Source organism: Lissotriton helveticus, chromosome 5_1 (genome assembly GCF_964261635.1).
Source record: "Lissotriton helveticus chromosome 5_1, aLisHel1.1, whole genome shotgun sequence".
Taxonomy (NCBI): Eukaryota; Metazoa; Chordata; class Amphibia; order Caudata; family Salamandridae; genus Lissotriton; species Lissotriton helveticus.
In genome coordinates this window covers 1,116,138-1,141,822 of record NC_136065.1, presented here as the reverse complement: position 1 = coordinate 1,141,822, position 25,685 = coordinate 1,116,138, and the positions used below count along the sequence as shown (strand labels likewise).

The window sequence follows — 25,685 nt, the reverse complement described above, 5'->3', positions numbered from 1 at the left end:
TCTCTCTATCTATCCCCCTCACTCTATCTATCGCCCTCCCTCTATCGCCCTCCCTCTATCTATCGCACTCACTTTATCTATCTGTCTATCTATCTATTGCCCTCACTCTATCTATCTATCGCCCTCACTCTATCCATCGCCCTCACTCTATCTATCTTTTGCCCTCACTCTATCTATCGCCCTCACTCTATCTATCACCCTCACTCTATCTATCTATCTGTCTATCTATCTATCTATTGCCCTCACTCTATCTATCTATCGATCGCCCTCACTCTATCTATCTGTCTATCTATCTATCGCCCTCCCTCTATCTAGTGCCCTCCCTCTATCTATCGCCCTCACTCTATCTCTCGTCCTCCCTCTATCGCCCTCCCTCTATCTATCGCCCTCACTCTATCTATCGTCCTCCCTCTATCGCCCTCCCTCTATCTATCGCACTCACTCTATCTATCTGTCTATCTATCTATCGCCCTCACTCTATCAATGTATCTATCCATCGCCCTCACTCTATCCATCGCCCTCACTCTATCTATCTATTGCCCTCACTCTATCTATCTAACGCCCTCACTCTATCTATCTATCACCCTCACTCTAACTATCTATCTGTCTATCTATCTATCTATCGCCCTCAGGCTCACTCTATCTATCGCCATCACTCTATCTATCGATCGCCCTCACTCTATCTATCTATCGCCCTCACTCTCTCTACCTATCGCCCTCTCTCTATCTATCCCCCTCACTCTATCTATTGCCCTCCCTCTATCGCCCTCCCTCTATCTATCGCACTCACTCTATCTATCTGTCTATCTATCTATTGCCCTCACTCTATCTATCTATTGCCCTACTCTATCTATCACCCTCACTCTAACTATCTATCTGTCTATCTATCTATCTATCGCCCTCAGGCTCACTCTATCTATCGCCATCACTCTATCTATCGATCGCCCTCACTCTATCTATCTATCGCCCTCACTTCCCTATCTATCGTCCTCCCTCTATCTATCCCCCTCACTCTATCTATCGCCCTCCCTCTATCGCCCTCCCTCTATCTATCGCACTCACTCTATCTATCTGTCTATCTATCTGTCGCCCTCACTCTATCTATCTGTCGCCCTCACTCTATCTATCGCCCTCCCTCTATCTATCGTCCTCCCTCTATCTATCGTCCTCCCTCTATCTATCGTCCTCACTCTATCTATCGCCCTCCCTCTATCTATTGCCCTCCCTCTATCTATCGTCCTCCCTCTATCTATCGTCCTCCCTCTATCTATCGTCCTCCCTCTATCTATCGTCCTCCCTCTATCGCCCTCCCTCTATCGCCCTCCTTCTATCGCCCTCCCTCTATCGCCCTCCCTCTATCTATCGTCCTCACTCTATCTATCGCCCTCCCTCTATCTATCGCCCTCCCTCTATCTATCGTCCTCCCTCTATCTATCGTCCTCCCTCTATCTATCGTCCTCACTCTATCTATCGCCCTCCCTCTATCTATCGCCCTCCCTCTATCTATCGTCCTCCCTCTATCTATCGCCCTCCCTCTATCTATCGCCCTCCCTCTATCTATCGTCCTCCCTCTATCTATCGTCCTCCCTCTATCTATCGTCCTCCCTCTATCGCCCTCCCTCTATCGCCCTCCCTCTATCGCCCTCCCTCTATCGCCCTCCCTCTATCGTCCTCCCTCTATCTATCGTCCTCACTCTATCTATCGCCCTCCCTCTATCTATCGCCCTCCCTCTATCTATCGCCCTCCCTCTATCTATCGCCCTCCCTCTATCTATCGTCCTCCCTCTATCTATCGTCCTCCCTCTATCTATCGTCCTCCCTCTATCTATCGCCCTCCCTCTATCGCCCTCCCTCTATCGCCCTCCCTCTATCGCCCTCCTTCTATCGCCCTCCCTCTATCTATCGCAATCACTCTATCTATCTATCGCATCACCACAGCATCACTCAGCACTACCACAGCATCACTCAGGGGCACCACAACATCACTCAGTGCCACCACAGCATCAATCTGTGCAACCATTCAACAACAACTGGTTCAAATATGTTCTCTCAATGTTTCAAGATTTATTACAAATGTCTTAAAAATATGTTATTTTTTCACTTCTGTTCTTGGATTTTCGTCACAATAAAATACACTGAACATAATCTTCACAAAAGTTATTTACAAAAGTTTAAGCTATTGCCAATATAACGCCCTCACTCTATCTATCTATCACCCTCACTCTAACTATCTATCTGTCTATCTATCTATCTATCGCCCTCAGGCTCACTCTATCTATCGCCATCACTCTATCTATCGATCGCCCTCACTCTATCTATCTATCGCCCTCATTCTCTCTACCTATCGCCCTCCCTCTATCTATCCCCCTCACTCTATCTATCGCCCTCCCTCTATCGCCCTCCCTCTATCTATCGCACTCACTCTATCTATCTGTCTATCTATCTATTGCCCTCACTCTATCTATCTATCGCCCTACTCTATCTATCACCCTCACTCTAACTATCTATCTGTCTATCTATCTATCTATCGCCCTCAGGCTCACTCTATCTATCGCCATCACTCTATCTATCGATCGTCCTCACTCTATCTATCTATCGCCCTCATTCTCTCTACCTATCGCCCTCCCTCTATGTATCCCCCTCACTCTATCTATCGCCCTCCCTCTATCGCCCTCCCTCTATCTATCGCACTCACTCTATCTATCTGTCTATCTATCTATCGCCCTCACTTCCCTATCTATCACCCTCCCTCTATCTATCCCCCTCACTCTATCTATCGCCCTCCCTCAATCTATCGCACTCACTCTATCTATCGTCCTCCCTCTATCTATCGTCCTCCCTCTATCTATCGCCCTCCCTCAATCTATCGCACTCACTCTATCTATCTGTCTATCTATCTGTCGCCCTCACTCTATCTATCTATCGTCCTCCCTCTATCTGTCGCCCTCACTCTATCTATCGCCCTCCCTCTATCGCCCTCCCTCAATCTATCGCACTCACTCTATCTATCTGTCGCCCTCACTCTATCTATCTATCGTCCTCCCTCTATCTGTCGCCCTCACTCTATCTATCGCCCTCCCTCTATCTATCGTCCTCCCTCTATCTATCGTCCTCCCTCTATCTATCGTCCTCCCTCTATCTATCGTCCTCCCTCTATCTATCGTCCTCCCTCTATCTATCGTCCTCCCTCTATCTATCGTCCTCACTCTATCTATCGCCCTCCCTCTATCTATCGCCCTCCCTCTATCTATCGCCCTCCCTCTATCTATCGTCCTCCCTCTATCTATCGTCCTCCCTCTATCTATCGTCCTCCCTCTATCTATCGTCCTCCCTCTATCTATCGTCCTCCCTCTATCGCCCTCCTTCTATCGCCCTCCCTCTATCGCCCTCCCTCTATCTATCGTCCTCACTCTATCTATCGCCCTCCCTCTATCTATCGCCCTCCCTCTATCTATCGCCCTCCCTCTATCTATCGTCCTCCCTCTATCTATCGTCCTCACTCTATCTATCGTCCTCACTCTATCTATCGCCCTCCCTCTATCTATCGCCCTCCCTCTATCTATCGTCCTCCCTCTATCTATCGCCCTCCCTCTATCTATCGCCCTCCCTCTATCTATCGTCCTCCCTCTATCTATCGTCCGCCCTCTATCTATCGCCCTCCCTCTATCGCCCTCCCTCTATCGCCCTCCCTCTATCGCCCTCCCTCTATCTATCGTCCTCACTCTATCTATCGTCCGCCCTCTATCTAGCGCCCTCCCTCTATCTATCGCCCTCCCTCTATCGCCCTCCCTCTATCGCCCTCCTTCTATCGCCCTCCCTCTATCTATCGCAATCACTCTATCTATCTATCGCATCACCACAGCATCACTCAGCACTACCACAGCATCACTCAGGGGCACCACAACATCACTCAGTGCCACCACAGCATCAATCTGTGCAACCATTCAACAACAACTGGTTCAAATATGTTCTCTCAATGTTTCAAGATTTATTACAAATGTCTTAAAAATATGTTATTTTTTCACTTCTGTTCTTGGATTTTCATCACAATAAAATACACTGAACATAATCTTCACAAAAGTTATTTACAAAAGTTTAAGCTATTGCCAATATAAATTACAATAACTTTTATTTAAGTATTAATTATTTAAAAAAATTAAAAGCCATTGCTATTTTTCTAATATCAATACATCTAAGTCACGTAAATACAAAACATGTTGCATTACAAATGCTATAGGTGTCACATTTGCAAAAGTTATAACTATTGGCATTGTAAATGACAAAGCTATTAATTTCACTAAATAAAATATTTGTCATTTACAATACCAATATCTCAAACTTTCCTAATGCGAGACCTATTGCATTGCAAATGTTTGTTATTGTTGATGCCTTGTCTTAATAAAAAGAAATATAAAAAAAAGATCATTTTCCTCTGATCCCTGAGCTCTGCACCCCCTGCCTCTGACACCCACAAGTCACCTTTCTCTAATCCACGAGCTCCACACCCCCTGCCTCTGACACCCTCGCATCACCTTCCTGTGGGTGGTCTTCGAGCTCAAACCCCTGCCTACCTTTTCTGAACCCAGGACTCACCACACCCTGCCTCTGATACCCAAAACTCAACTTCCTCTGATCCACAGGCTCCACACCCCTCTATCTCTGACACCCACAAATCACCCTCCTCTGATCCCCGGGCTCTGCACCCCCTGCCTCACACACCCCCAAATCACTTTCCTCTGATCCTCGGGTTCCGTATCTCCTACCTCTGACACCCACAAATCACCTTTGTCTGATTCCTGGGCTCCAAACCTCCTGCCTCTGACACCCACAAGTAACTGTTCTCTGATCCTCAGACTCCACTCCCATCCACCCCACTGACAACGACAAATCACCTTCCTCTGAACCTAGGGCTCCACAGCCCCTGCCTCTGACAACCACAAATCACCTTCCTCTGATCCCCGAGCTCTGCACCCCCTCTCTCGGACACCCACAAATCACCTTCTTCTAATCCCTGTGTTATGCAGCCCCGCCGCTGACGCCCACAAATGACCTTCCTGTGATCTCCGGGCTCAACCCCCTGCCTCTGACGCGGAAGAGGTGTGGCGCCGCGGCCAGGGCGACTGACTCCGGAATCTGGGGATCACGGTTCGATCCCCAGCACCGGCGGCAGATTAGCCCAGCACCATGTGACTCTGGGCAATAGCTTGCTTAATCTTCCTGACGGCCCCCAGCGCCTAGAGACCCTTACGGGTGATTGTGCGCTTTACAAATGTGGATTTACTATTTACTTTACAAATCACCTTCTCTGAACCGAGGGCTCACCACAAACTGCCTCTGACACCCAAAAATCACCTTCCTCTGATCCCTCGGGCTCCCCACCCCTCTATCGCTGACACCCACAAATCACCTTCCTCTGATCCACAGGTGCTGTATCCCCCATGCTCTGCATCCCCTGCCTCTGACACCCACAAATGACCTTCCTCTGATCCCCGGGCCCCACAGCCTGTGCCTCTAACACCTCACTCTGACACCCACAAATCACCTTCCTCTGATTCCTGGGCTTTGCAACCCCGGCTTCTAACACCCCCTGATCACCTTTGCCTGATTGCCTGGCTCCACACCTCCTGCCTCTGACACCCACAAGTAACTGTTCTCTGATCCTCAGGCTCCCCCCCCCCCCCACCGCTGACAAACAGAAATCACTTTCCTCTGAACCTAAGGCTCCCCAGCCCCTGCCTCTGACACCCACGAATCACCTTCCTCTGATCCCTGTGTTATGCACCTCTGCCTCTAACACCCAGAAATGACCTTCCTCTGATCCACAGCCTCCGCACCCCCTGCCTCTAACACCCACAAATGACCCTCCTCTGATCCACAGGCTCCGCACCCCCCTGCCTCTGACACCCACAAATCACCTTCTCTGAACCCAGGGCTCTCCACACCCTGCCTCTGACACTCACACATCACCTTCCTCTGATCCCCGGGCTCTGCACCCACTGCCTCTGACACCCATAATTCACCTTCCTCTGAGGCAAAGGAGCATCGCCCCACTGCTCTCTGAGCCAAAGCAGAAACATAATGATAATAACTAAAGTTATTATCATTATATTTTTAGTATCCACCAGGTCAGGGCTGGGCGGGGCTTGGCTCCTGTGACGTCGGGGACGAGGAATGGTTGCTGTACTCTAAAGTGCGCATGACAGTTTGGTTGGCCGTTTTGGGCCGACCAGTCATGCGCACTTTGGATCTTCCTCACCAGGCCGTAATACACAGCCTGGTGAGGTACATGCCCAGGTTCCCTGTCGCCGTCTGGGCGCCGATCCACGGCACTCATCACAATCGCATTGTAGTATTGTGATTGGCTTAGGGTAGCCTGGGTGCTTCCTTTAAGAGAAGCGGAGGAGAGACAACATCAGAGAGATGGCTGCTCAGGAAAGTAAATATACATTTTTCTTTTTGTCCCTACTGAAGAAAATATAAACCTTCTAAGAGGTTCACAGATACACCTGGTTCTTTCAAAACAACAAAGAAGAGATTGGCACAGAAGCTCTAATATAAAGAAAACATATTTATTAACCTCATATGAGGGAGACTACGTCCAATAAGTACCCTAAGGTCACTGTAGGAGGCATTCTAAGGAGTACAGAGAACAGGAGCCTTATATATGCATAGGTTACATTAGTCAGCATAAAACCAAGGGGAGGTCCTGGCACATGCAAGCATGCAAAATGACTAATATGGGTATACAAGATTTGCTTGCTCAACAAAGTGGGAGGAGAGATATTTCTACTTACATCAGCAAGAATAGCCTGACAGTTGTATTCTAGGAGCAGGTGCATTCTATCAGCTAGGCCTTTCCTAGTGTGTGTGAGGCTCTGAAGAGGGAAAAGCACATGGAAAGCACACAACTAACTAAAATGGCTGCCAAGTACAAAATGGCTTTCAGCTCATACTAACAGATTCCTGCAATCTTTAACACCACTATCCCCCAACCCCCCGCCCTGCCACCCCGTACCATACAGGCCGCCAATGATTAACATCCACAATAGCCAGGAGCGATACTGGGGTGTCCCTGTTGGGTGGGGGTGCAGAGGGAAGGTATCACATGTTGATGGAGGGGTGTGCACTCTCTCCCAAGGCTCCTGCTCCCTCCGTTGCTTCTCCCTCTTTCCCGGGGTCCCCTACTTCTGCTGGATGAGTAGAATACACTGCAGACGGTAGTAGTTGCTGGACCTACAAAAACAAATCTGTTATCTGCATGTTACGCAATGTGCTTTGCAGCAGGCACAGTAACCCTCTGTGCTACTTCAAGTCAAAACTGTAACTGGGCAAAACACAGATCTCTGCAGCGGTAAACAGCCATGACAACGCGGGCTTTACCCCGCGCTGCCATTACGACGCTGCCATCACAACGCAAGTCGTTACAACGACTTGCGCTGGAGGGCGCTCTTGGTAAAGGAATAGTTTTATTTTCTATTCCAACACCTTCCCTACTGTTATGTGGGCTGGAGTTGGAATAGAAAATTCAACTATTCCACAATCCAGCGCCTACAGCGCAAGTCGTTGTAACGACTTGAGTTGTAATGGATGCGTCGTAATGGCAGCGCGGGGTAAAGCCCGCGTTGTCATGACATACATCCCTCTGCAGCAAGTGCATTAACCTGCCAGAGTTATCTTGTCAGTATCAATATTATTCAAAAGTTGCTGGGCACACACATCTCTGCAGCAGTGCATTAACCACCTGAGTTATCTTTCCAGCACTTTTATCCCCTGAATGTTGTTTTGCACACACAGATCTTTGCAGCAGGTGCTTTAACCACCATAGTTATCTTGGCAGAATTATGATCCCCTAAAAGTTGCAGGGTACACAGATCTCTGCAAGTGCATTAACACCCAGCGTAATCTTGCCTTTATTATTATTCCCCACAAGTTGCTGGGTACACACATATCTTGGCAGCAAGTGCATTAACCCCCGGAGTTATCTTGTTAGTAGTATTATGCCCTAAAAGTTGCCTTGCACACAGATCTCTACAGTAGGTGCCCGAACCCCTGGAGATATTTTAAAACGCAGCCTCTTTGTGACCAAGTAAGTGAACAAGAGCAGATCTAGTGTCACATTTGTCCTTGTTACCTTTTTTGTGGCTGAGTTTTCAAAACATAGCAGTAGATTGCCAGACTCTGTTTTTCATGACCTCCTCTTGTTTGCTTCCACACCGTAACCCTTAGTTATGGGGTCCTGGAATATTATTTTCGGATCCCAGCTCGGTGCGTTGAGATACTTCTACCCCTCCCTCGGGCCCTTCCCTGTGCCCCCCAGTTTATTTGTAAGAGTCATATGCACTGTAGAGGAGGGGTGGACTATGGAAGGGGGGTCAGTGGTGTGTGTGGGGTCATCTTACAGAGGGGGGTATTACATGTGGGAGGGAATGTGTGCTCTCTTCTTTGATCCCCCTGTTCCCTCTCCCCCCCACAGGCTCGCACTCTTTCCGGTACTTCTACTCCTCCCTCTCCGGACCCCTCCCCCGGGTCCCCCAGTTCTCCATAGTGGGGTATGTGAATGACACCCCCATCGTGGGTCACTCCAGTGAGAGCAGCAGGGCGGGGCCCCGGACCCCCTGGATGGAGAAGATCACTGACGACGACCCCCAGTACTGGGAGAAGAACACGGAGATCCTCAGAGGAAACGAGCAGGTGCACAAGGCCAGTGTGAGGACCGCGATGGAGCAAGTCCACCAGACCGGGGGTGAGTGACACCGGGGTGAGGGGCAACCAGAGGGGGTGAGTGACACTGGGGGAGGGATTGTCTTACTCTCGGCGTGGGGTGGTGTTATTTGTTGTTGTGTCGTAGATCCCCCCTCTCTGAGGTCCTTGTCTGACCCTCTGTTGCCCTCCCCGCAGGCTCTCTCATCCAGTACTTTTTCCCCCCCTCGGCACCCCCAGTTTATTTGGAAGAGTCAAATGCACTTTAGAGGGGGGTGGGAAATGTTGGGGTTCAGTGTTGTGTGTGGAGGGGTCAGTGTTGTGTGGGGGCGGAGGGAAGGAGTTACATGTGGGGGGGCGTGCTCTCCTCTGACCTCCTGACTCTCTCCCCTCCTCCCCCCACAGGCTCACACTCCCTCCGGTACTTCTACTCGTCCCTCTCAGGGCCCCTCACTGGGGTCCCCCAGTTCTCCATAGTGGGGTACGTGGATGATGCCCCCATTGTCAGTTACACCAGTGAGAGCCGCAGGATGAGGCCCAGGGCCCCCTGGATGGAGAGGATCACCGCCGAGGACCCCCAGTACTGGGAGATGGAGACGGAGAGAAACCGAGGAGTGGAGCAGGTGTTCAAGGCCAATGTGAGGACTGTGATGGGGCGAGTCAACCAGACCCGGGGTGAGTGGCACCTGGAGGAGGGGACCAGAGGGGGGTGAGTGACACAGGAATGGAAGGAGGCAGCCAGAGGATGGGGTGTGACACAGGAGGGGGAGGGGGACAGCCAGAGGGGGGTGAGTGACACCAGGGGAGGGTCTACCAGAGGGAGGTGAGTGACACCGGGGGATGGGCAACTAGAGGTGGGTGAGTGACACAGGGGGAAGGGGGCAACCAGAGGGGGGTGAGTGACACCAGGGACACTGGGGGCAACCAGAGGGGGTGAGTGACACTGAGGGAGGGGGCAACCAGACCGGGGGTGAGTGACACTGGAGGGGGCAATCAGATGAGCGTGAGTGACACCAGGGGAGGGACAACCACACGAGGGGTAAGTGACACCGGGGGAGGGGCAACCAGATTGGGGTGAGTGACAGGGGGGCAAGCAGAGGGGTGAATGATGGGGGTTTTAATTACAGAACAGGACCTGGGTTATTGACACATGGAGGCGTCGGTGAGCGACATGTAGGAGTTGAGGGGCGGTTTCAAAGAAGGACGAACTGCACACTGCTGTGTGACTGTGAATTGATCTTGATTTGGAGAGGGGACCCAGGAAGAGGGGTTGTGAGGTTTGGGGGGGTGACTGTGTAAGGGGGTGATGGGTACAGTCACACATTATTTTGAAGCACTGAAGCTGTGATTGGTGGTTCTGTTTGGCGGGGCAGTAACAAGACTCACCCCCACCCCTCAATTGGATGGGGGATATTCTTTCTTCTCTACAATCGCTGTTTTGCCTATCATCCTTGTCCCCCTCCTGCTTTGCTCCTTCTCCGTCCCTCACCCACCACCCCTATGGATGGTTCTATGGTGGGGTGAGGGGGAGTCCCCATCCTCTCTGCTTGGAGGTGCCAGACCCTCGCTCCCCTCCCTCTGCCCCCCTCAGGTTTCATCATACTCTAGGAGATGTCTGCCTATGAACTCCTGGGCTGATTCCGTAGGGGGGCTATACCATCAGTCATTGACTGGAGTTGCGACACGCTTGCTCCCAGCTGGGGCCTCACACTCCTCTACCCCCCCCACCTCAGGACTCTACAGTGTCCAGCGCATGTCTGGCTGTGAGCTCCAGTTGGACGGCTAGGTGATGGGAGGAGGCGAGGTGGGGGGGCTATGTCTACCCTCACTCTCGGTCTGCAGGAGTCAGACCACCACTCCCTCCTCAGCTCCTCTTTCTTCCCCCCTCAGGACTCCACAGTGTCCAGTACACGAACGGCTGTCAGTTCTGGGAGGATTGCTCTATGGGGGGGTGCAGAATTTATTGGCTCCCCCAGCTCTCTGCCTAAGGCATCAGGACCCTCTGCCCGCCCTACACCCCTGCCGTCATTTCACCTCTGGTCTCCGGACCTTTACTTTACTCCCTGCTGCTCCCCCCTCAGGCACATGCAAAATCAACAGTTGATGGACAGAATGCAGAACAATATCATACATTCACCCCAGTACAGAGATCTGGGCCTAAATCCATTGTTTGTTTGCTCACCATGCCATTCCAGAGTGAACCCAGCCATATGCAAATCAGTCTTGACCCTGTGCCCCATAGGAACAGTACAGCCGGACTGCTAGGCCAGGTCCTCCCTGGACTGGAATCAAGCATCCTAGGACCGGTTTCAGGCTTTCAGCCCTCGTCAGCCAGGATAGCTTGATTCCAGTGGCATGGAGAGCACGGGACTCACGTCTGAGCATACCCATCCCACTCTTGGTGACAAATGCAAAAACAACAGTTGATGGACAGGCACAGCCTCTCTACCCCCCCCCACCCTCCAAAGGGGGGCTCTCCTCACTCTCTGTGCCCAGAGGTGTCTGTTCCTCCCTCAGCCCCTCATCCTCCTTTACCCCCACACTCAGGTCTCCACATTATCCAGTGGATGTTCGCCATGAGCTCCAGGTAAATAGCTCCCTTGGGGGGGCAGGCGAGAGGGAGGGTTTTTTGTGTCCCTTTACTCTGGTGATGTAGGTCTCCCTCACTCCTCCCTCAGCCCCTCATTCTCCTCTCTCACACTCAGGTCTACATATGTTGCAGCTGATGTACGGATGTGAGCTCCGGGAGGACGGCTCCGTCGGGGGGTTTGATCAGGAGGCCTTCGACGGACATGACTTCCTCAGCTTGGACAAGGACAGACTGACATTCACAGCGGCCATGGATGCGGCCAAGATCACACAGGACCAATGGAACTCGGAGAGGATCTATGCCCAGCGTTGGAAGGGCTACCTGGAGGGAGAGTGCATCGAGGATCTGAAGAAATACCTGAAGCTCGGGGTGGAGAGGCTGCAGAGAGGTGGGTTATGGGGTTTTGTATAGCGCTTACTGCCTTCCGCCAGGCACTGATGCATAGGTGAACAGGTACAGGTACCGCTGTACTGCACGGAGCTGAGGGTAGGGGCGGACGGGGGTGGAGAGGGGCCACACTGTTACACTGAAGTGATTGTGGTTTGATATTGCCCCTGTGAGTTCTGATCTACACCTCCCCCCACATAGACCGCTGGGGGAGGGGGCACTGTTGTGTGTGGGAGGTAAAGTCTTCCAGTGGGAGGCTTTGTACCCCTGTATGAGCTCTGTGCTATGACTCACCCCGAGATCTTCCCTTGCTTTCTACTCCCTGTCATGGTGGGAGGAGTGGGTGAGAATAGCTTTTTGGGTCGAGCCTAGCGCAGTGCACATGCGCTGCTCTATGGGAGGCTTCTTGTGAGCACTCCAAACTTCTCCGTGTGGGTCTGACTCCTTTCACACATTGGATCGGCCTTTGCGTGTGTCTTTCAATAATGAAAGAACACAAATGGCCAAAGGCGGGTGCATGTCCCACCTCCTTTCCATTGTGTCACTTCCACAGCGTTTTGCTCTCGGGAGCGAGCAGCGACGCACAGGGTGGCAGCATTCCTGGTGGGTCTGGTTACACATTGTTGCTCCTGTAGCTATTAAATACGTCACAGGTGTCCCCGCGAGCTGTAGCTCAAATCAAAATGATTCAGCATGAAATTGATGTAAAACTATTCCGTGAAAATATTTTACTAATGAGCAAGAGTTCAGATACTCATTGCAGGACCTGTCAGACTTGCCAGGCAAGTGGAATAAGTGGGAGGAAGCACAAGACTCCTCTCCAGCCATTCCCTGTGGTCCGCAGCCCCTTTGGACGGGTGGACATTGACATTGTGGGGCCTCTGGATCCCAAGGCAGCCATGGGCAACAGGTTGATCCTGGTCTTGGTGGACCATGCCACCTGGTACCCAGAAGCCATCCCTCTCTGGTCCGTGATGGCCCCCGTGGTGAGTTGTGCGTTGATGGGGATTTTCTCCCGTGTGGGGCTCCCCGGAGAGGTGGTGTCCGACCGTGGTACAAACTTCATTTCCAAGTATATGAAATCTCTGTGGCAGGAGTGTGGTGTAACTTATAAGTTCGCCACTCCCTACCACCCCCAAGGTAATGGGCTGGTTGAGAGATTCACCCGGACCCTCAAAGGCATGATTATGGATCTTGAGGAACCTAGGAGGCGTAAGTGGGATGTCCTCTTGCCATGCCTTCTCTTTGCTTACAGGGAGGTGCCACAGAAGTCCCTAGGGTTCAGCCACTTTGAACTGCTGTATGGATACCCTGTAAGAGGGCCTCTGAGTTTGGTAAAGGAAGGCTGGGAGAAAGCTCCCAGGAAAAATCCCCAGGATGAATATAGCTACATGCTGGCCTTCAGAAATAAAACCCGGCGTTTCAGGCAACTCAACAAGGCGAATCTGGAAGCCAACCAGGAGGAGATGAAGCAGTGGTACGATCAGAATGCCACACTGATTGAGCTTCAGCCTGGTCAGAAAGTTTGGGTCATGGCCCCCGTGGAGCCCTGTGAGCTCCAGGATAAGTGGACCGGACCATTTGAGGTGGTGGAGCGCAAGAGTGATGTCACCTATTTGGTGGGCTTGCGGTCTCCCAGGACGCCTTTGCGGGTCCAACATGTCAACTGCCTGAAGTCCCACTTAGAGAGGTCTGAAGTTGGCATGCTCCTAGCGACAGATGATGGACTGGAGAAGGAGACTGAGCCTCTTCCTGACCTCCTGTCTGCAACAGAGAAAGATGGGTCAGTGGATGGTGTAAACCTCTCTCCCACCCTGACCCCTGAGCAGCAGAATGACTGTCACCAGTTGTTGGGACAGTTTTCTGATCTGTTCTCCCTGATTCCCAGTGTCGCTGAGTGATGTGTCCATGATGTAGACACTAGGGACAGTCCTCCTGTTAACCTCTTCCATGCTCATGACGAGCTGAGCTCGTCATGCTGCACAGTGCTCCTGTGCTCATGACGAGCTGAGCTCGTCATGACCACACCCGTTTTTATTGCTGTCCAGCACAGCAGGGGAAAATCTCTAGCAGGGATGTGGTTAAGCACAAAACTTACAGAGTAACTGACAGGGTGAGAGCTTGCATCAAGGAGGAGGTCTCCAAGATGCTTGCATTAGGAGTGATTCAGTCCTCTAACAGTCCTTGGGCCAGCCCAGTGATCCTGCTCCCAAAGGCTGCCACAGCGGGTGCCATGCCAGAATTCCAGTTCTGTGTGGACTACCAAGGGCTCAATTCAGCCACCCGGTACCTCAGCATGTTTTTAAAAAATATATTTTTATTTGCATTTTATCATATAACAACAAAACAGTCATGTCATCATCAGTCCACATATCCTACCTGCCCACCCTCCACCCCCCTATCCATACCATTAAAAACAATAATTCAGTGTTTATCTCACACCATTTCACCTGCACAGTCTGTGACCCAGTCTGCCGTGTTCCTCCCGAGTTCCCTTGGCCCCCCCCTAGCCGTGTATACACCTGCTTCCCTCCCCCCGCTCACAGGCCCCCGTCAAGACCATGGTATTTCCTCCACTTACTCCAGACCCTGCCAAATATTTTCGGACAGCCCCACGCCTTGTATGTTACCCTTTCAGCCGCCATGTAAAGGTCTAGACCTCGTCTCCATTCCTCCAGCCGAGCTGTCGTGGCTTCCCCCCAGTATTTTGCCACATCTCTCTTCAAAACTACCAGGGCCAAGGTCAAGAAGATCAACAGTGGGCGGGTGAGATCAATATCATTGGTCATACCAAGTAGGGCCAATTTTGGGTCCACTGGTAGGGGAGCTTCCAGCACCTCACGCAGTTCTCTAAGAATCTCCCCCAGTAAGCCTGAATCTGCGGACATGACCACAGTGTGTGGAAGAAGTCCCCTCCGTCTCTGCCGCATTTTAGGCAGTTCATATCTCCTATCTTCCCCATTTTATGGAGGCGTACCCTATCAAAATAGGTCCTATGAAGGATGTTAAATTGTATCAGACGTAACCGGGATTTAATCGCTACTTCCCTGGGATGCATGAGAACAGTGTCCCAGTCTATCTCGTCCATGTCGCCCACTTTACTTTCCCATTTTCGTCTAAGTGCCCCTTGGTCCTCTGGCATGTTATTCATAAGGGTCCTGTACGTAAGTGACACCGCTCTCTCTGGTATTTGTTCCTGCAATAGACGGCACTCCAGGGGTGCATACTCAGGGAGTGTGTCAACCAGGATCTCCTCCGCTCGCCACGCATGTCTCAGCTGAGCATATTTAAGGTATTGCATGGGAAGAAGGCCAAATTCCGCCCTATGGGCCGGGAACGACTTCAGTGTCCCCTTCGCAATCACAACTCCCAACGTCGAGATCCCTATTCTATCCCATCCCTTGAACCCCTTTAGTTTATTAAAGTCTGGTAGCCATGCACAGTGCCACAAAGGTGTCTGTCTTGTGGGCTTTTTTTCCCATCCGATAGTCCTATTCGCTCTGTGCCATAGCGCCAGTGTGAACCTGGTGGCCGGCAGCTGTCTCCCTTTCCCTTTGCCCCCGTATAGATAGTAATTGTAGGGGCGGGTACCCATCGCATACCTCTCTAGTGCATATGTGGGGTGCGTAGCCGGGGCATGAAACCAGTCGTTGATGGCTACCAAGTGTTCCGCCCAATAATAGACTTCATTATTTACAACAAGGGGTGGTGATGGACCGAGTCTCTGAATTAAGCAGAGTACTCTCACCTTTTCTGAATCAATAATAGACTTCAGCGTTGGGAAGTGAGATCCCTCCACTATATTGGTGTCTTTGCAAGGTCGACATAGCTACCCTAGGTTGTTTACCAAGCCAGAGATAGGAGCGGACTTCCGAATTTATTTCCCGGAACACCCTGCGAGGAAGAGGGTAATATTTGTTCTGAAAAGCATAGAGGAGCTTGGGCAGTGTCATCATTTTGAACATGGCCGAGCGACCTAGGAGTGTGAGGGGTAGGAGCCGCCATCTAGCCGCGTCATCTACGAAAGTACGTAGTATCCGTCCGACATTTTTTCCATACAAGACGGACTTATCGAGAGTCATAAACACTCCCAGATAGATGAAGCCCTCCGTTGTCATCTGCAGCCTTTAGCGGAGGTTCGGCCATTACTCTAGGCCCCTGGGGTCATAAAGTACCGACTTATGCCAGTTAATCCTATAACCCGCGTGTGCTCCATAGCGTTCCAGCTCTGAAAAGAACACCGGTATCGTCATTTCGGGGCTCGTAATATAGAGGAGGACGTCGTCCGCATATAGGGATATTTTTTCTTCCGTTGCGTCCCTTGGCCCCATCTGAAAGGCTTTGATGTCTGAATGCTGTCGAATCGTCGCTGCCAACACCTCGATTGTCAATGTGAAGAGCAAGGGGGACATTAGGCATCCCTGCCTGGTTCCCCGTCTCACTGGGAAGTCCCCCGACATAGTCCTATTTACCTTGACTCTTGCTCTCGGATCCGTATATAGTAGACGTATCCATTGCCGAAAATTGGGACCAAAGCCCAGTCTCACCTGGACTCCCTCTAGGAAGGGCCAGTGTACCGCGTCGAACGCTTTCTCTGCGTCTAGCGAGAGAAACCAATGGGGGTCTCGCCTCTTACTCACCTCCTGCAACCAGTTATGGGATCGCCTGAGGTTGAATCTTGTAGCCCTACCCGGGAGAAATCCCGTTTGGTCCAAATGAACCAGATCCGGGATCACCCTCCGCAGTCTAAGCGCCAGTACCGTCGCTAGTAGTTTCACCTCTATGTTTAGGAGGGAGATAGGACGGTAGGAGGTGCAGTCCTCCGGTGGCTTACCTGCCTTAAAAATCGGGATGATTGTGGCCATACGGAGGTCCGGAGGAAGAGTCCCTTCTTTCTTCGCCTCCTCAAAGAGTCCCAGCAGATGGTGGGACAGAAGGTCCACCGTTTTTTTTAAAAACTCTGCCGGGAACCCATTCGGGCCCGGGGCCTCCCCTACTTGTAGTCTAGCCATGGCTTGTTTAACCTCTTCCAGCTTGATGGGAGCCTCCAGGTCAGTGACATCGGTGTCTGTCAGTACCGGGAGTTCTATGTGCTCCATATATTTCAGAGCATCCTCCTGAGTACCCAGATCCCTCACCTCATAGAATGCCCGGTAGTGCGCGGCGAACGCCTCAGCGATCTGGACATCTGATCCCGTCAGGTTCCCTTGGGTGTCTCGTACCTGTTCTATCCATCGAGCATCTCTCTCCCGTCTGCTCAACCATACCAGCAGTTTGCCAGATTTGTCACCTACGTCATATAGACGGTGTAGCGTCGCCAACGCCTGTGTTGTGGCCTCTCCTGTTACCAGGTTCCTATATTGACTTTGTGTGTCCGTTAGTTGACGGAGAATCCTTGCAGCTTTCCCGTCCTGATATTCCCTTTTTAGCATTAACATCTGGGTTTCCAGTGTCTCCAGCTCTTTCTGAACCTCACGTTTCACCTCTGCTAGTCTGTTTTGGGCCCTGTCTCTCATGACTGTCTTGAAGGCCTCCCATAAGACTACTTTGGATGATACTGAGCCCTCGTTTTCTGCCATACAGACTTTTACATCCTCCCGAATGCCCTTCAATACGCTCGGGCTCTGCAGGTCCCATGCTGCCAGCTGCCAGGACCCCTGTCGTTGGGTCCTTCTCCCCACCTTTACCACGAGCGGGGAGTGGTTTGATATCCCCCTAGCTTTGCACTCGGCAGAGTCATCTCTTGCTATCGCTTGTCTGGCAAGGAAGATATAATCCAGTCTTGAAAAGACCCTATGTGCACTGGAGTAGAAGGAATAGGCCCTCTCCTCCGGGTGGAGCCACCTACACACATCCGCCAGTCCTATAGCATTAATTACACCAGAGAGAGTGGTTTGGTTCTGGTCTCTGCCCTTATCTCCCGTTCTATCAAGGGTCTGGGTCATTACGTCATTAAAGTCTCCTCCCAACACCTGTATAGTATCAGACGTATGAAGTAAAATCTCTGTGACTCCTTTCAGTGTCCCTGCCTGTAGTTTGGGTGGTGCATAGACCGACACTATCGTGTATTCTTTCCGCCTCCAGGTGCCTCTCACTCCAACATATGTCCCCTGTGGGTCTGCCCAGATCCGTACTACCTGGAATGGTTGGGGTTTCCTCATCAATATTGCCACCCCCCTCGAGCCTTTGGTGAATCCCGCATGTGCTAGGACTTTATATTGCCCTCTCGCTAGGAAACTGCAGTTGCTCCCCAGAAGGTGCGTTTCGTGTAGCAGCACGATATCCGGGCCGATCCTCTTGATGTATGCATTCACCAGGCCTCGCTTAATCCTACTAACCAGCCCGTTCACATTCCATGTTATTATCGAGAAACCCTCCAGGTCCTGTCTCTGTTCTAGGTGTCTACCCGGCATCCCTCCGTGTCCCGATGTGTGTGGTGTTCTGGTTTCTCTCTAGTGGAGTGTCCTGCATTGCGGCATGTGCGACCTTCCTGACATGACCCGTTCCCTCCCCCTCCCCGCCTTCCCCCCCTCTCCCCGCCCCCCCCCCCCATTCACTCCCTCAACTCCTTCAAACTGGAAACACCCATAACTCCCCCCCGCTCCCCCCTCCCCACCCCCCCCACCCCTTCAGTCTCAACTTCCACAGAAACAGGACTGTCGGCGGAGAGGGTCTGTCGACCTCCCCCGGAACCCCCCCCTCTTTAACCTACAATTGCGATCTGCGTAGCGGGTGTGTGGCCCATCCCCGCCCATTCAACCTGGAAAGTCACAAGAACAGAACATAGGAATAAATAGCAAACAATAGGTAAAGGGGAGTTGTAACTTGCGTGCCCCCTTAGCGATGAGCTGCAATCTCTGGCACCATTCCTGTCCCCTTTTCAGGAATGTGAGTCCTGGGTATCAGTTCTTGGGTCTTCCGCCAGTCCAGGCGCTTCCTGCTCCATTTCTCGGATTGCTGTCACCAAAGGATGCAGAGAGCGCCTCTCCTCCTCTTCCCCTCCTTATGATCGACCCCCCATGTCTTCTTCACCTTCAGAGCGGGGATCCCTTTCCAGACAACTGAACCTAGACCCCGTCGCTGCACTCCCATCGGGCGATGCCGAGTTCCGTCTCCTTCGCCCCGACGTGGTGAATCCCGGATAAGGCGTCATCTGCATTCGTCTCCCGCTCCGTGGTTTCTTAGGTCTTTGGGTCTTTGGAGGGCTTCGCCGAAGTCCGGGTACAGCCAACCCGTCCCTCACCCTATTTCCTTCTGCCTCCGCTCTATGGAATGTAGGACGTTCCTCCAGCCACTGCCAAGCATCTTCCGGATGATTGAAGAAGTGCGTTCTACCGTCATATAACACTTTCAATTTCGCCGGGAAGAGCAACATGTACGTTATGTGCAAGACACTTAGCTTCGCTTTTACTGCATCATAGGAGCGTCGCTGTTTTTGCACCTCTTGGCTGTAGTCCGGGAATATCATAATGTTCGTATTTTCTAGGCGGATTTCCCCCAGCTTTCTGGCCTCGCGAAGTATTAGATCTCGGTCCGCAAAATTGAGGAAGCGTGCACTGACCGGTCTTGACCTCACACCCTCTGGTGGCTTTACCAACAGCGCCCTGTGAGCTCGTTCAATAACAAAGCAATTCGAGAACTGTGCTTTCGGAAAGGTTTTCCTCAGCCAGGTATGTAGGTAGGTCGCTACGTCCGTCCCTTCGATGCCTTCTCTAAAGCCCACAAAGCATAGGTTGTTGCGTCTCGCCCTGTTTTCTGCATCATCCACCTTCCATAGCAGTTGGTGGTGCGATGCTTGGAGTTCCGCCATGTCTTTCCGGAGGGTAGTGAGAGAATCCTCCGCCTCACTGATCCGCGTCTCCGCCGTCGTCACCCTCTCTGTCAGGTTACGGAAATCTTGACGCAGTAATGTCACCTCTGAGCCTACCTCACCAATCTTGACCTCCAGGGCTGCCCGGGACTCTTGGATATCAGTCCTAGATGCTTGTATTGCCCCCATTAGCAGTTCAGTATCTGAGCATGTGCCAGAGGCCGGAGCTGTAGCCTCTTTCTGTGGTCGAGCCGTGGCGTAGCTGTCCATGGTCTCCTGCCTAGAGGTTTTAGCAGCCAGGTCCCTCTTCCCCATCTCGTACCCCTCCGTGCGCTCACCCGCGCAGATGGCTTCTTCGTGCACTCTTCGCCGCCTTTTCGTCGTCCGTGGGGAGGGGTTGTCTTCCGTATACCCTTTTCGTGGAGGCTTCTCCCAGTTCCCTCCTTCCTCACTGCCCGTCTTCTCTGTTGTCTCGCCAGCCTCTACCTCCATCTGTATCCCTTCCGCCGGCTTCACCGTGTCTCCCACTGCTCCTCGGTGTTTCGGCCGTTCGCTGGCGGTGGGAGGGTCTGGTCTTGCTCTGGGGCCCCGCAGCAGTTAGACCTTTGTCGCAGGCCGGTCTCGTCAGGTGCGGGGGCGGGGGGGCGGCAGGCCACTATCCGCACCCGCAGCACCGGTCCGATCTCTCCTTGCCGCAGTCTCCCCCGGCCTGCGGCCTACCACCACCGCTGGGATACACTCTGTCCGGCCGGGCCCTTCGTCTCCGCTCCCGCGCCGAGGTGTTGAAGATCCCCCCGCAGTCTGTTCATCTGCGTCTGAGGTGGGAGGAGGGGGGTGGCTACAGCGCTCCTCTCTGTCTTCCTCGTTACCGGCGTTTTCCCTGAGGGCTCAGGCTCCGGGGTCGTTCTTCTCTGGCACCAAGTCTCCTGTATCCTCCGGGAGAGTCCCGCTAGTGGCCTCTGTCCTTTGTCGGGCGGCATTCGGCACTTCTAGCCCTCGCCAGCGCCTCTCCCCTCTGTTGTGATGCGCCCTCCCTTCATCGTCCGCGGGGCCTGGGTGCACGCTAGTACCGCTGTGATCAGGACTCGGGCCGAACTGTGCGGCTCTGCACCTCAGAGCTGCTCCGCTGCCTCTGAAGCGGGGACGCCGGGACCGGCACCCGCCTCGGCTGCACTTCCTGATTCTGAGACTACCAGCTGCGGTCCGGCTATCCCCTGGGGGTTGTGCGCGTCTCTCACTGCATCACTTGGCCCATCGCTCCGGGGCCGGCCGCCATCTTGGGGCTCCCGTCCTGGCTCACTGGTACTCCGGTGCAAAGTTACCCTGTTTCCAACTGCACTTTCGGCAGTTTCTCGGTCTGTTTCCCTCCGGACTCGTTTCCGTTGTCTTGGGGCTGCAGGACTGGTTTTTATTGTCGGATTTAAGGCAGCTCATTGGGAGCTACACCGGAGCACGTCTTATCCGGCCATGCTGTTGGCCACGCCCCCGTACCTCAGCATGTTTGATCTAATGTCTGGGTTCTGGCAGATCACCTTAACTAATGGGGCAAAAGAGAGGTCAGCATTCTCCACACCAGATGGGCACTACCAATTCCAGGTTATCCCCTTTGGGATGAAGAATGCCCCTGCCACCTTTCAGAGGTTGGTCAACTAGGTGTTGGCTGGAATGGAAGATTTCAGGGCCGTCTACCTGGATGACATTGCAGTGTTCAGCGCCAGTTTGGAAGAACATTTGCGCCACCTCTGGGAAGTGTTGATGGCACTGCAGAAAGCAGGCCTCTCCATCAAGGCGAGTAAGTGCCAGATCGGGCAGGGTTCTGTGGTGTTCTTGGGACACCAGGTTGGGAGCGGACACGTGGCACCCCTACAGCCCAAGATTGAGACCATCCTAACTTGGGAACCCCCCAAGACCCAGACAGAAGTGTATTTATTATTTATTTGAAACGTTTTATAAAGCGCGAACAAGACCCAGATCAGGTTTTAGAGCGCTGGCCAAAAAGAACATTTTTTGTTATAATTCTTTTTTATTAAACATCATTGACAAAATTCACCATTTTGAAGCAAGAGACAATACAAATTCCAAATTTCTGATTTAGATCACAGGGAATCAAGTCACATTGTACAACATAAGACAAATCAAGGGGTCACAAGAGTCTCAGATTCACGCAAGGGAGTCGGTGGAGTACAGATATTCCCTCTGTATTGGTTCCATGGCCCCCACACTCCGTTCCATTTCCTAGGGCATCCTCTGGCAACATAGACTGATTTCTCCGTATACATACAGCAATCTAAGTCCTCCTCCCACTTTCCCAGTGTAGGTGACTGATGGTCCCCCAGTGTTGTGCAATATTCCGTTTTGCAATCATTAATGCCAGATTTGCCCACTGTGTAGTGTAAGAGGTGAGATCCGTAGGTTCCCAAATGTTTAGGAGGCAGCTGCGTGCCTCGGGCTGCAGGTCAATATGGAGTACCTCCTGTAGAGTGCGATGTATGGCTTGCCAATAAGACTGTATATGTACACAGTCCAATAAGATGTGTATAAACGTGCTGACTTCCCCACACCCACGTCTGCACTCCCCACTTTCTGCTTTGCCCATGCGTACCAAGGCTGGCCCTGTGGTGTAGATCCTGTGTAGAATTTTTAGCTGTACTAAACATAGCCTTGCCTGTACCGCTACTTCTCTTGGGGAGGAGACTGCCTCTCGCCAGTCTTCCTCATCCAGTTCTAATCCCTCTCTTACCCATTTCTCCTTAAGTGATTGTAGTGGATCTTCCATATTGTTAATCAGTTTTTTGTAGATCAGGGAGATGGTTTTTTCAGGGAGGTGGCCATCGAGTAGTATGTCCTCCAAGGGGGAGGCCTCCGGAAGTGTGGACTTGTCAGTGACATCAGTGAGCAAGGCATGCCGTATTTGGAGATACCGATAATATTCAGTATCAGCCAGGCAATATTGCTGTTAGAGTGAGGCGAAATGAAGAACAGCATCTTTAACCCAGATATCTTTGATCCAGGAGATTCCAATGAGGTCCCATTTATCAAAGCCCCTGGATTGCCGCAGGCTTCCCAGCTTCTCGGAGTTCCACAGTGGAGTTGCCAGTGTAAGTCTACGGTCCCATCCCAGCTGTTTGTTAGCCACGTGCCATATGTGGACTGAGTGTGCAGTCGGTCCAGTGAGGGTATACCTGCGGGCCTAGAATAGAGCGCTCTCCTGTACTCCCCCCTGGGAGGAGCCATCTGTCCATGGCGTACCTGGGGTCATCAGGTCGACCATATATCCCCTGGTTGATAGCTGCCAAATCGGTCGCCCAATAATACTTTTTAATGTCTGGGATATACCAATTGAGGGTCAATTTGGTTAGGGCAATTCGGGGCTTACCATCCCATAAGAGGTCTCTTTGAAGGTTCTCTATTTCTTTGAATTAGGATGTGGGAACTGGATTCATTGAGTTCTGGAGGGCGTATAGGAAGCGAGGCAGTGCCATAATTTTGAAAAGGACAGCTTTACCCAATAGCGAAAGGGGCAGAGACTTTTAGTGTTTACATCACTTTTCAGCCTCTGTATAGGTGGTAATAGTTTGCGGGCAAAGCGGAGCTCCAAACTCAACGTGATGAAGATGCCAAGATAGCGGAAGCCGTCCAACGCTATCTGTATCGGGCAGCCCCTCAGGAGGATGGCTCTTCCTGTAGGACTTAAACCACGGACTTTGACCAGTTTATGGTGAATCCGGAATACCTTCCAAACACTGCGAGAATGTCCAGGAGGCTGATTAAGGAGGCTCAGGGGGAGGTCAGATATAGCAGAATGTCATCTGCGTATAACAATATCTTGTCTTCCCAACCCAGGGACCAAGGCATACCGCGGATCACTGGATCCCTGCGGATCCATGCCACCAGGGGCTCCAATGCTAAGGCAAAAAGAAGCGGAGATAGAGGGCACCTCTGGCGTGTGCCGCGGCTCAGTTGGAAAGCAGGAGACTTGCGGTTGTTTACGACAACTTGAGCCCTAGGGCCGGAGTACAACAAGCGGACCCAGCTGTTAACCCCTTCCGAATCCCAATTTGTCGAGCACAGTGAAGCGGTATTGCCAGTCAACCATATGAAATGCCATAGTGGCGTCTAGGGGTACCAATATGGCAGGTTTTAGGATACTTGGTACTCTGCCCAGAACACCATGCAAGCGGCATACATTTAGGGCGGTATTCCGATGTGGCATGCAGCCTGACTAGTCGGGGTGCACTAATGTATCAATCACTTTTATCTAGCGCGTAGCTAATACTTTTGCAAGGATCTTAGGTTCTGCCTTGAGCATCGATATTGGTCTATAGGTCGCACAACTGGTTTTGGGTTTACCCTCCTTGTGAATGACCACGATATTTGCAATTCTTTGCTCAAAGGGGAGCATCCCCTTGTCTCTGCTATCTATGAACATCGAACGGAGGTACGGGGCGATCTTGTCAGGTCTCAATTTGTACAATTCAATTGGAATGCCATTGGGACCCGATGCCTTCCCCGAGTTCGCCCCCCCATATCGCCTGTGCCACCTCATCGTCCGTAAAAGCGGACTCGAGATACTCACGATTTTCGTCTGAGAGAGTGGGAAGTCTGATACTTCGGAGCAATTCACTATTGTCTATGTCGGTTTATTTCCCAGTTGTGCAGTAGACCGTCTGATAGTAATCTGCAAACTGGTCAGCTATTTCCTGCCGGTCGGTTATGGGGACGGTGTCCTTACCTTGTAACTCAGGCACCAGTCGGGCAGCTCATTCCCTCCTATCCAGGCATGCTATTAGCTTCCCCGCCTTATCACCAAGCTCGTAGATTCTGCTCTGCGTGTCTCTACTCTGTGCCCTGGCTCTGTCCTCGGGTATGCTTTTGAATTCATCATGTTTTAAATTAAGGAGATGTAGTTTTTTGGGTGTCACACCTGAGCTAATTCTTCTTCCACTCTAAGTATTTCTTCTTCTGCTTGCACTAAATCTTTCTGCTTGTCCTTTTTCTTGCCCGCAATCAGGGATAGGGCTTCTACGCAAATAACTGATTCATAGGCTTCCCATAACGTCTGTGCTGAGTCAACAGTCCCCTCATTTTCTTGAAAGTAGTTTTCTGTGGCTTGGGCTATTTTCTTTAGAGTTTCCGGGTCTTGTAGATACCATGCATTAATGGGAGCTATCCTCCCGGCACTCATTTGACCCAGGACCACCTTCATCCAGACCGTTGAGTGTTCCGATATGCCTCTACCCAAGTGGCGAATCTCCTGCATATTAAATGCCTGTGCCGCCAGGACTAGAATGTAATCAATATGAGATAGACTTAGATGGGCTCCAGGCAAGAAGGTGTATTGGGTCCTATCTGGATTGCGTATCCTCCATGCGTCCACCAGTCCCATGGACTCGAGAAAATCCGGTAACCATTTCTGCGTGGGTCTAATGTCCCGCGGAGGATAACGATCAAGCGCTCCAGACATCACAGCATTGAAGTCTCCTCCTATCACTAGGAGGCCTACTGGGAGTGACAAGAGTATAGCACCCAGGTCCTTGAATGCGTCGCTCTGGAGGCCGGGGGGAATGTACACTGAAACAAATGTGGCCGTCCTGCCCGCCCATATTCCGGAGACACCGATATATCTACCCTGATTATCAGACTATGTGGATTGCACAGTGAAGGGGAACAAGTTTTTAATTAATATGCCCACTCCCCGCGACTCAGTAGTGAAGCCTGCATGTGCCCCCAACCTATATCCTCCCTTGTTCAGTGCCTGGCATATGTTCCCAATAAGATGTGTTTCCTGTAGGAGGATGACATCTGGGGCCTGCCGCCTGATGTACTGGGTGACCATGCCACGTTTGATCTTGTCACCAAGTCCGTTTACATTCCTGCTGAGGACTCTAACCCCTATATCCCACTGTGTACCCATCTGTATTAATGCATAGCTGCTGCTCCTGCTCAGTAACACAAGTTGGTGTTGTCTAAAGAACAAACTCTACATACATTTCAAACCTTGAGAACATAAACTTTCCCTCCCAACCTCCCCCCTCCCTGCACCCTTGCACTCCGGGCTTCAAACTGCCCATGACTCAACCTGCAGAGTGCCTGTCGCCCTACAAAATACAAAAAGTAGAAAAGTGGGGTACGTGGTGCCCCCTCCATCTCCCACCCCCAGCCACAATCAATAAAGTTGTGCAATCCCTTACCTACTGT

At 51.8% G+C, this 25,685-nt stretch overlaps 1 protein-coding gene across 2 annotated transcripts in view; it reads left to right on the top strand.

Annotated features, from left to right (window-relative positions):
* Positions 1-25,685, top strand: part of LOC144752881 (H-2 class I histocompatibility antigen, Q10 alpha chain-like) — a 454,909-nt gene that overhangs the window by 92,275 nt on the left and 336,949 nt on the right. For both annotated transcript variants that reach the window (XM_078640709.1, XM_078640708.1), the window contains exons 2-4: positions 8,474-8,743; positions 9,106-9,375; positions 11,406-11,678. In XM_078640709.1, the coding sequence (XP_078496835.1) occupies positions 8,474-8,743; positions 9,106-9,375; positions 11,406-11,678 (813 nt within the window). The remainder of the gene's footprint in view (positions 1-8,473; positions 8,744-9,105; positions 9,376-11,405; positions 11,679-25,685) is intronic.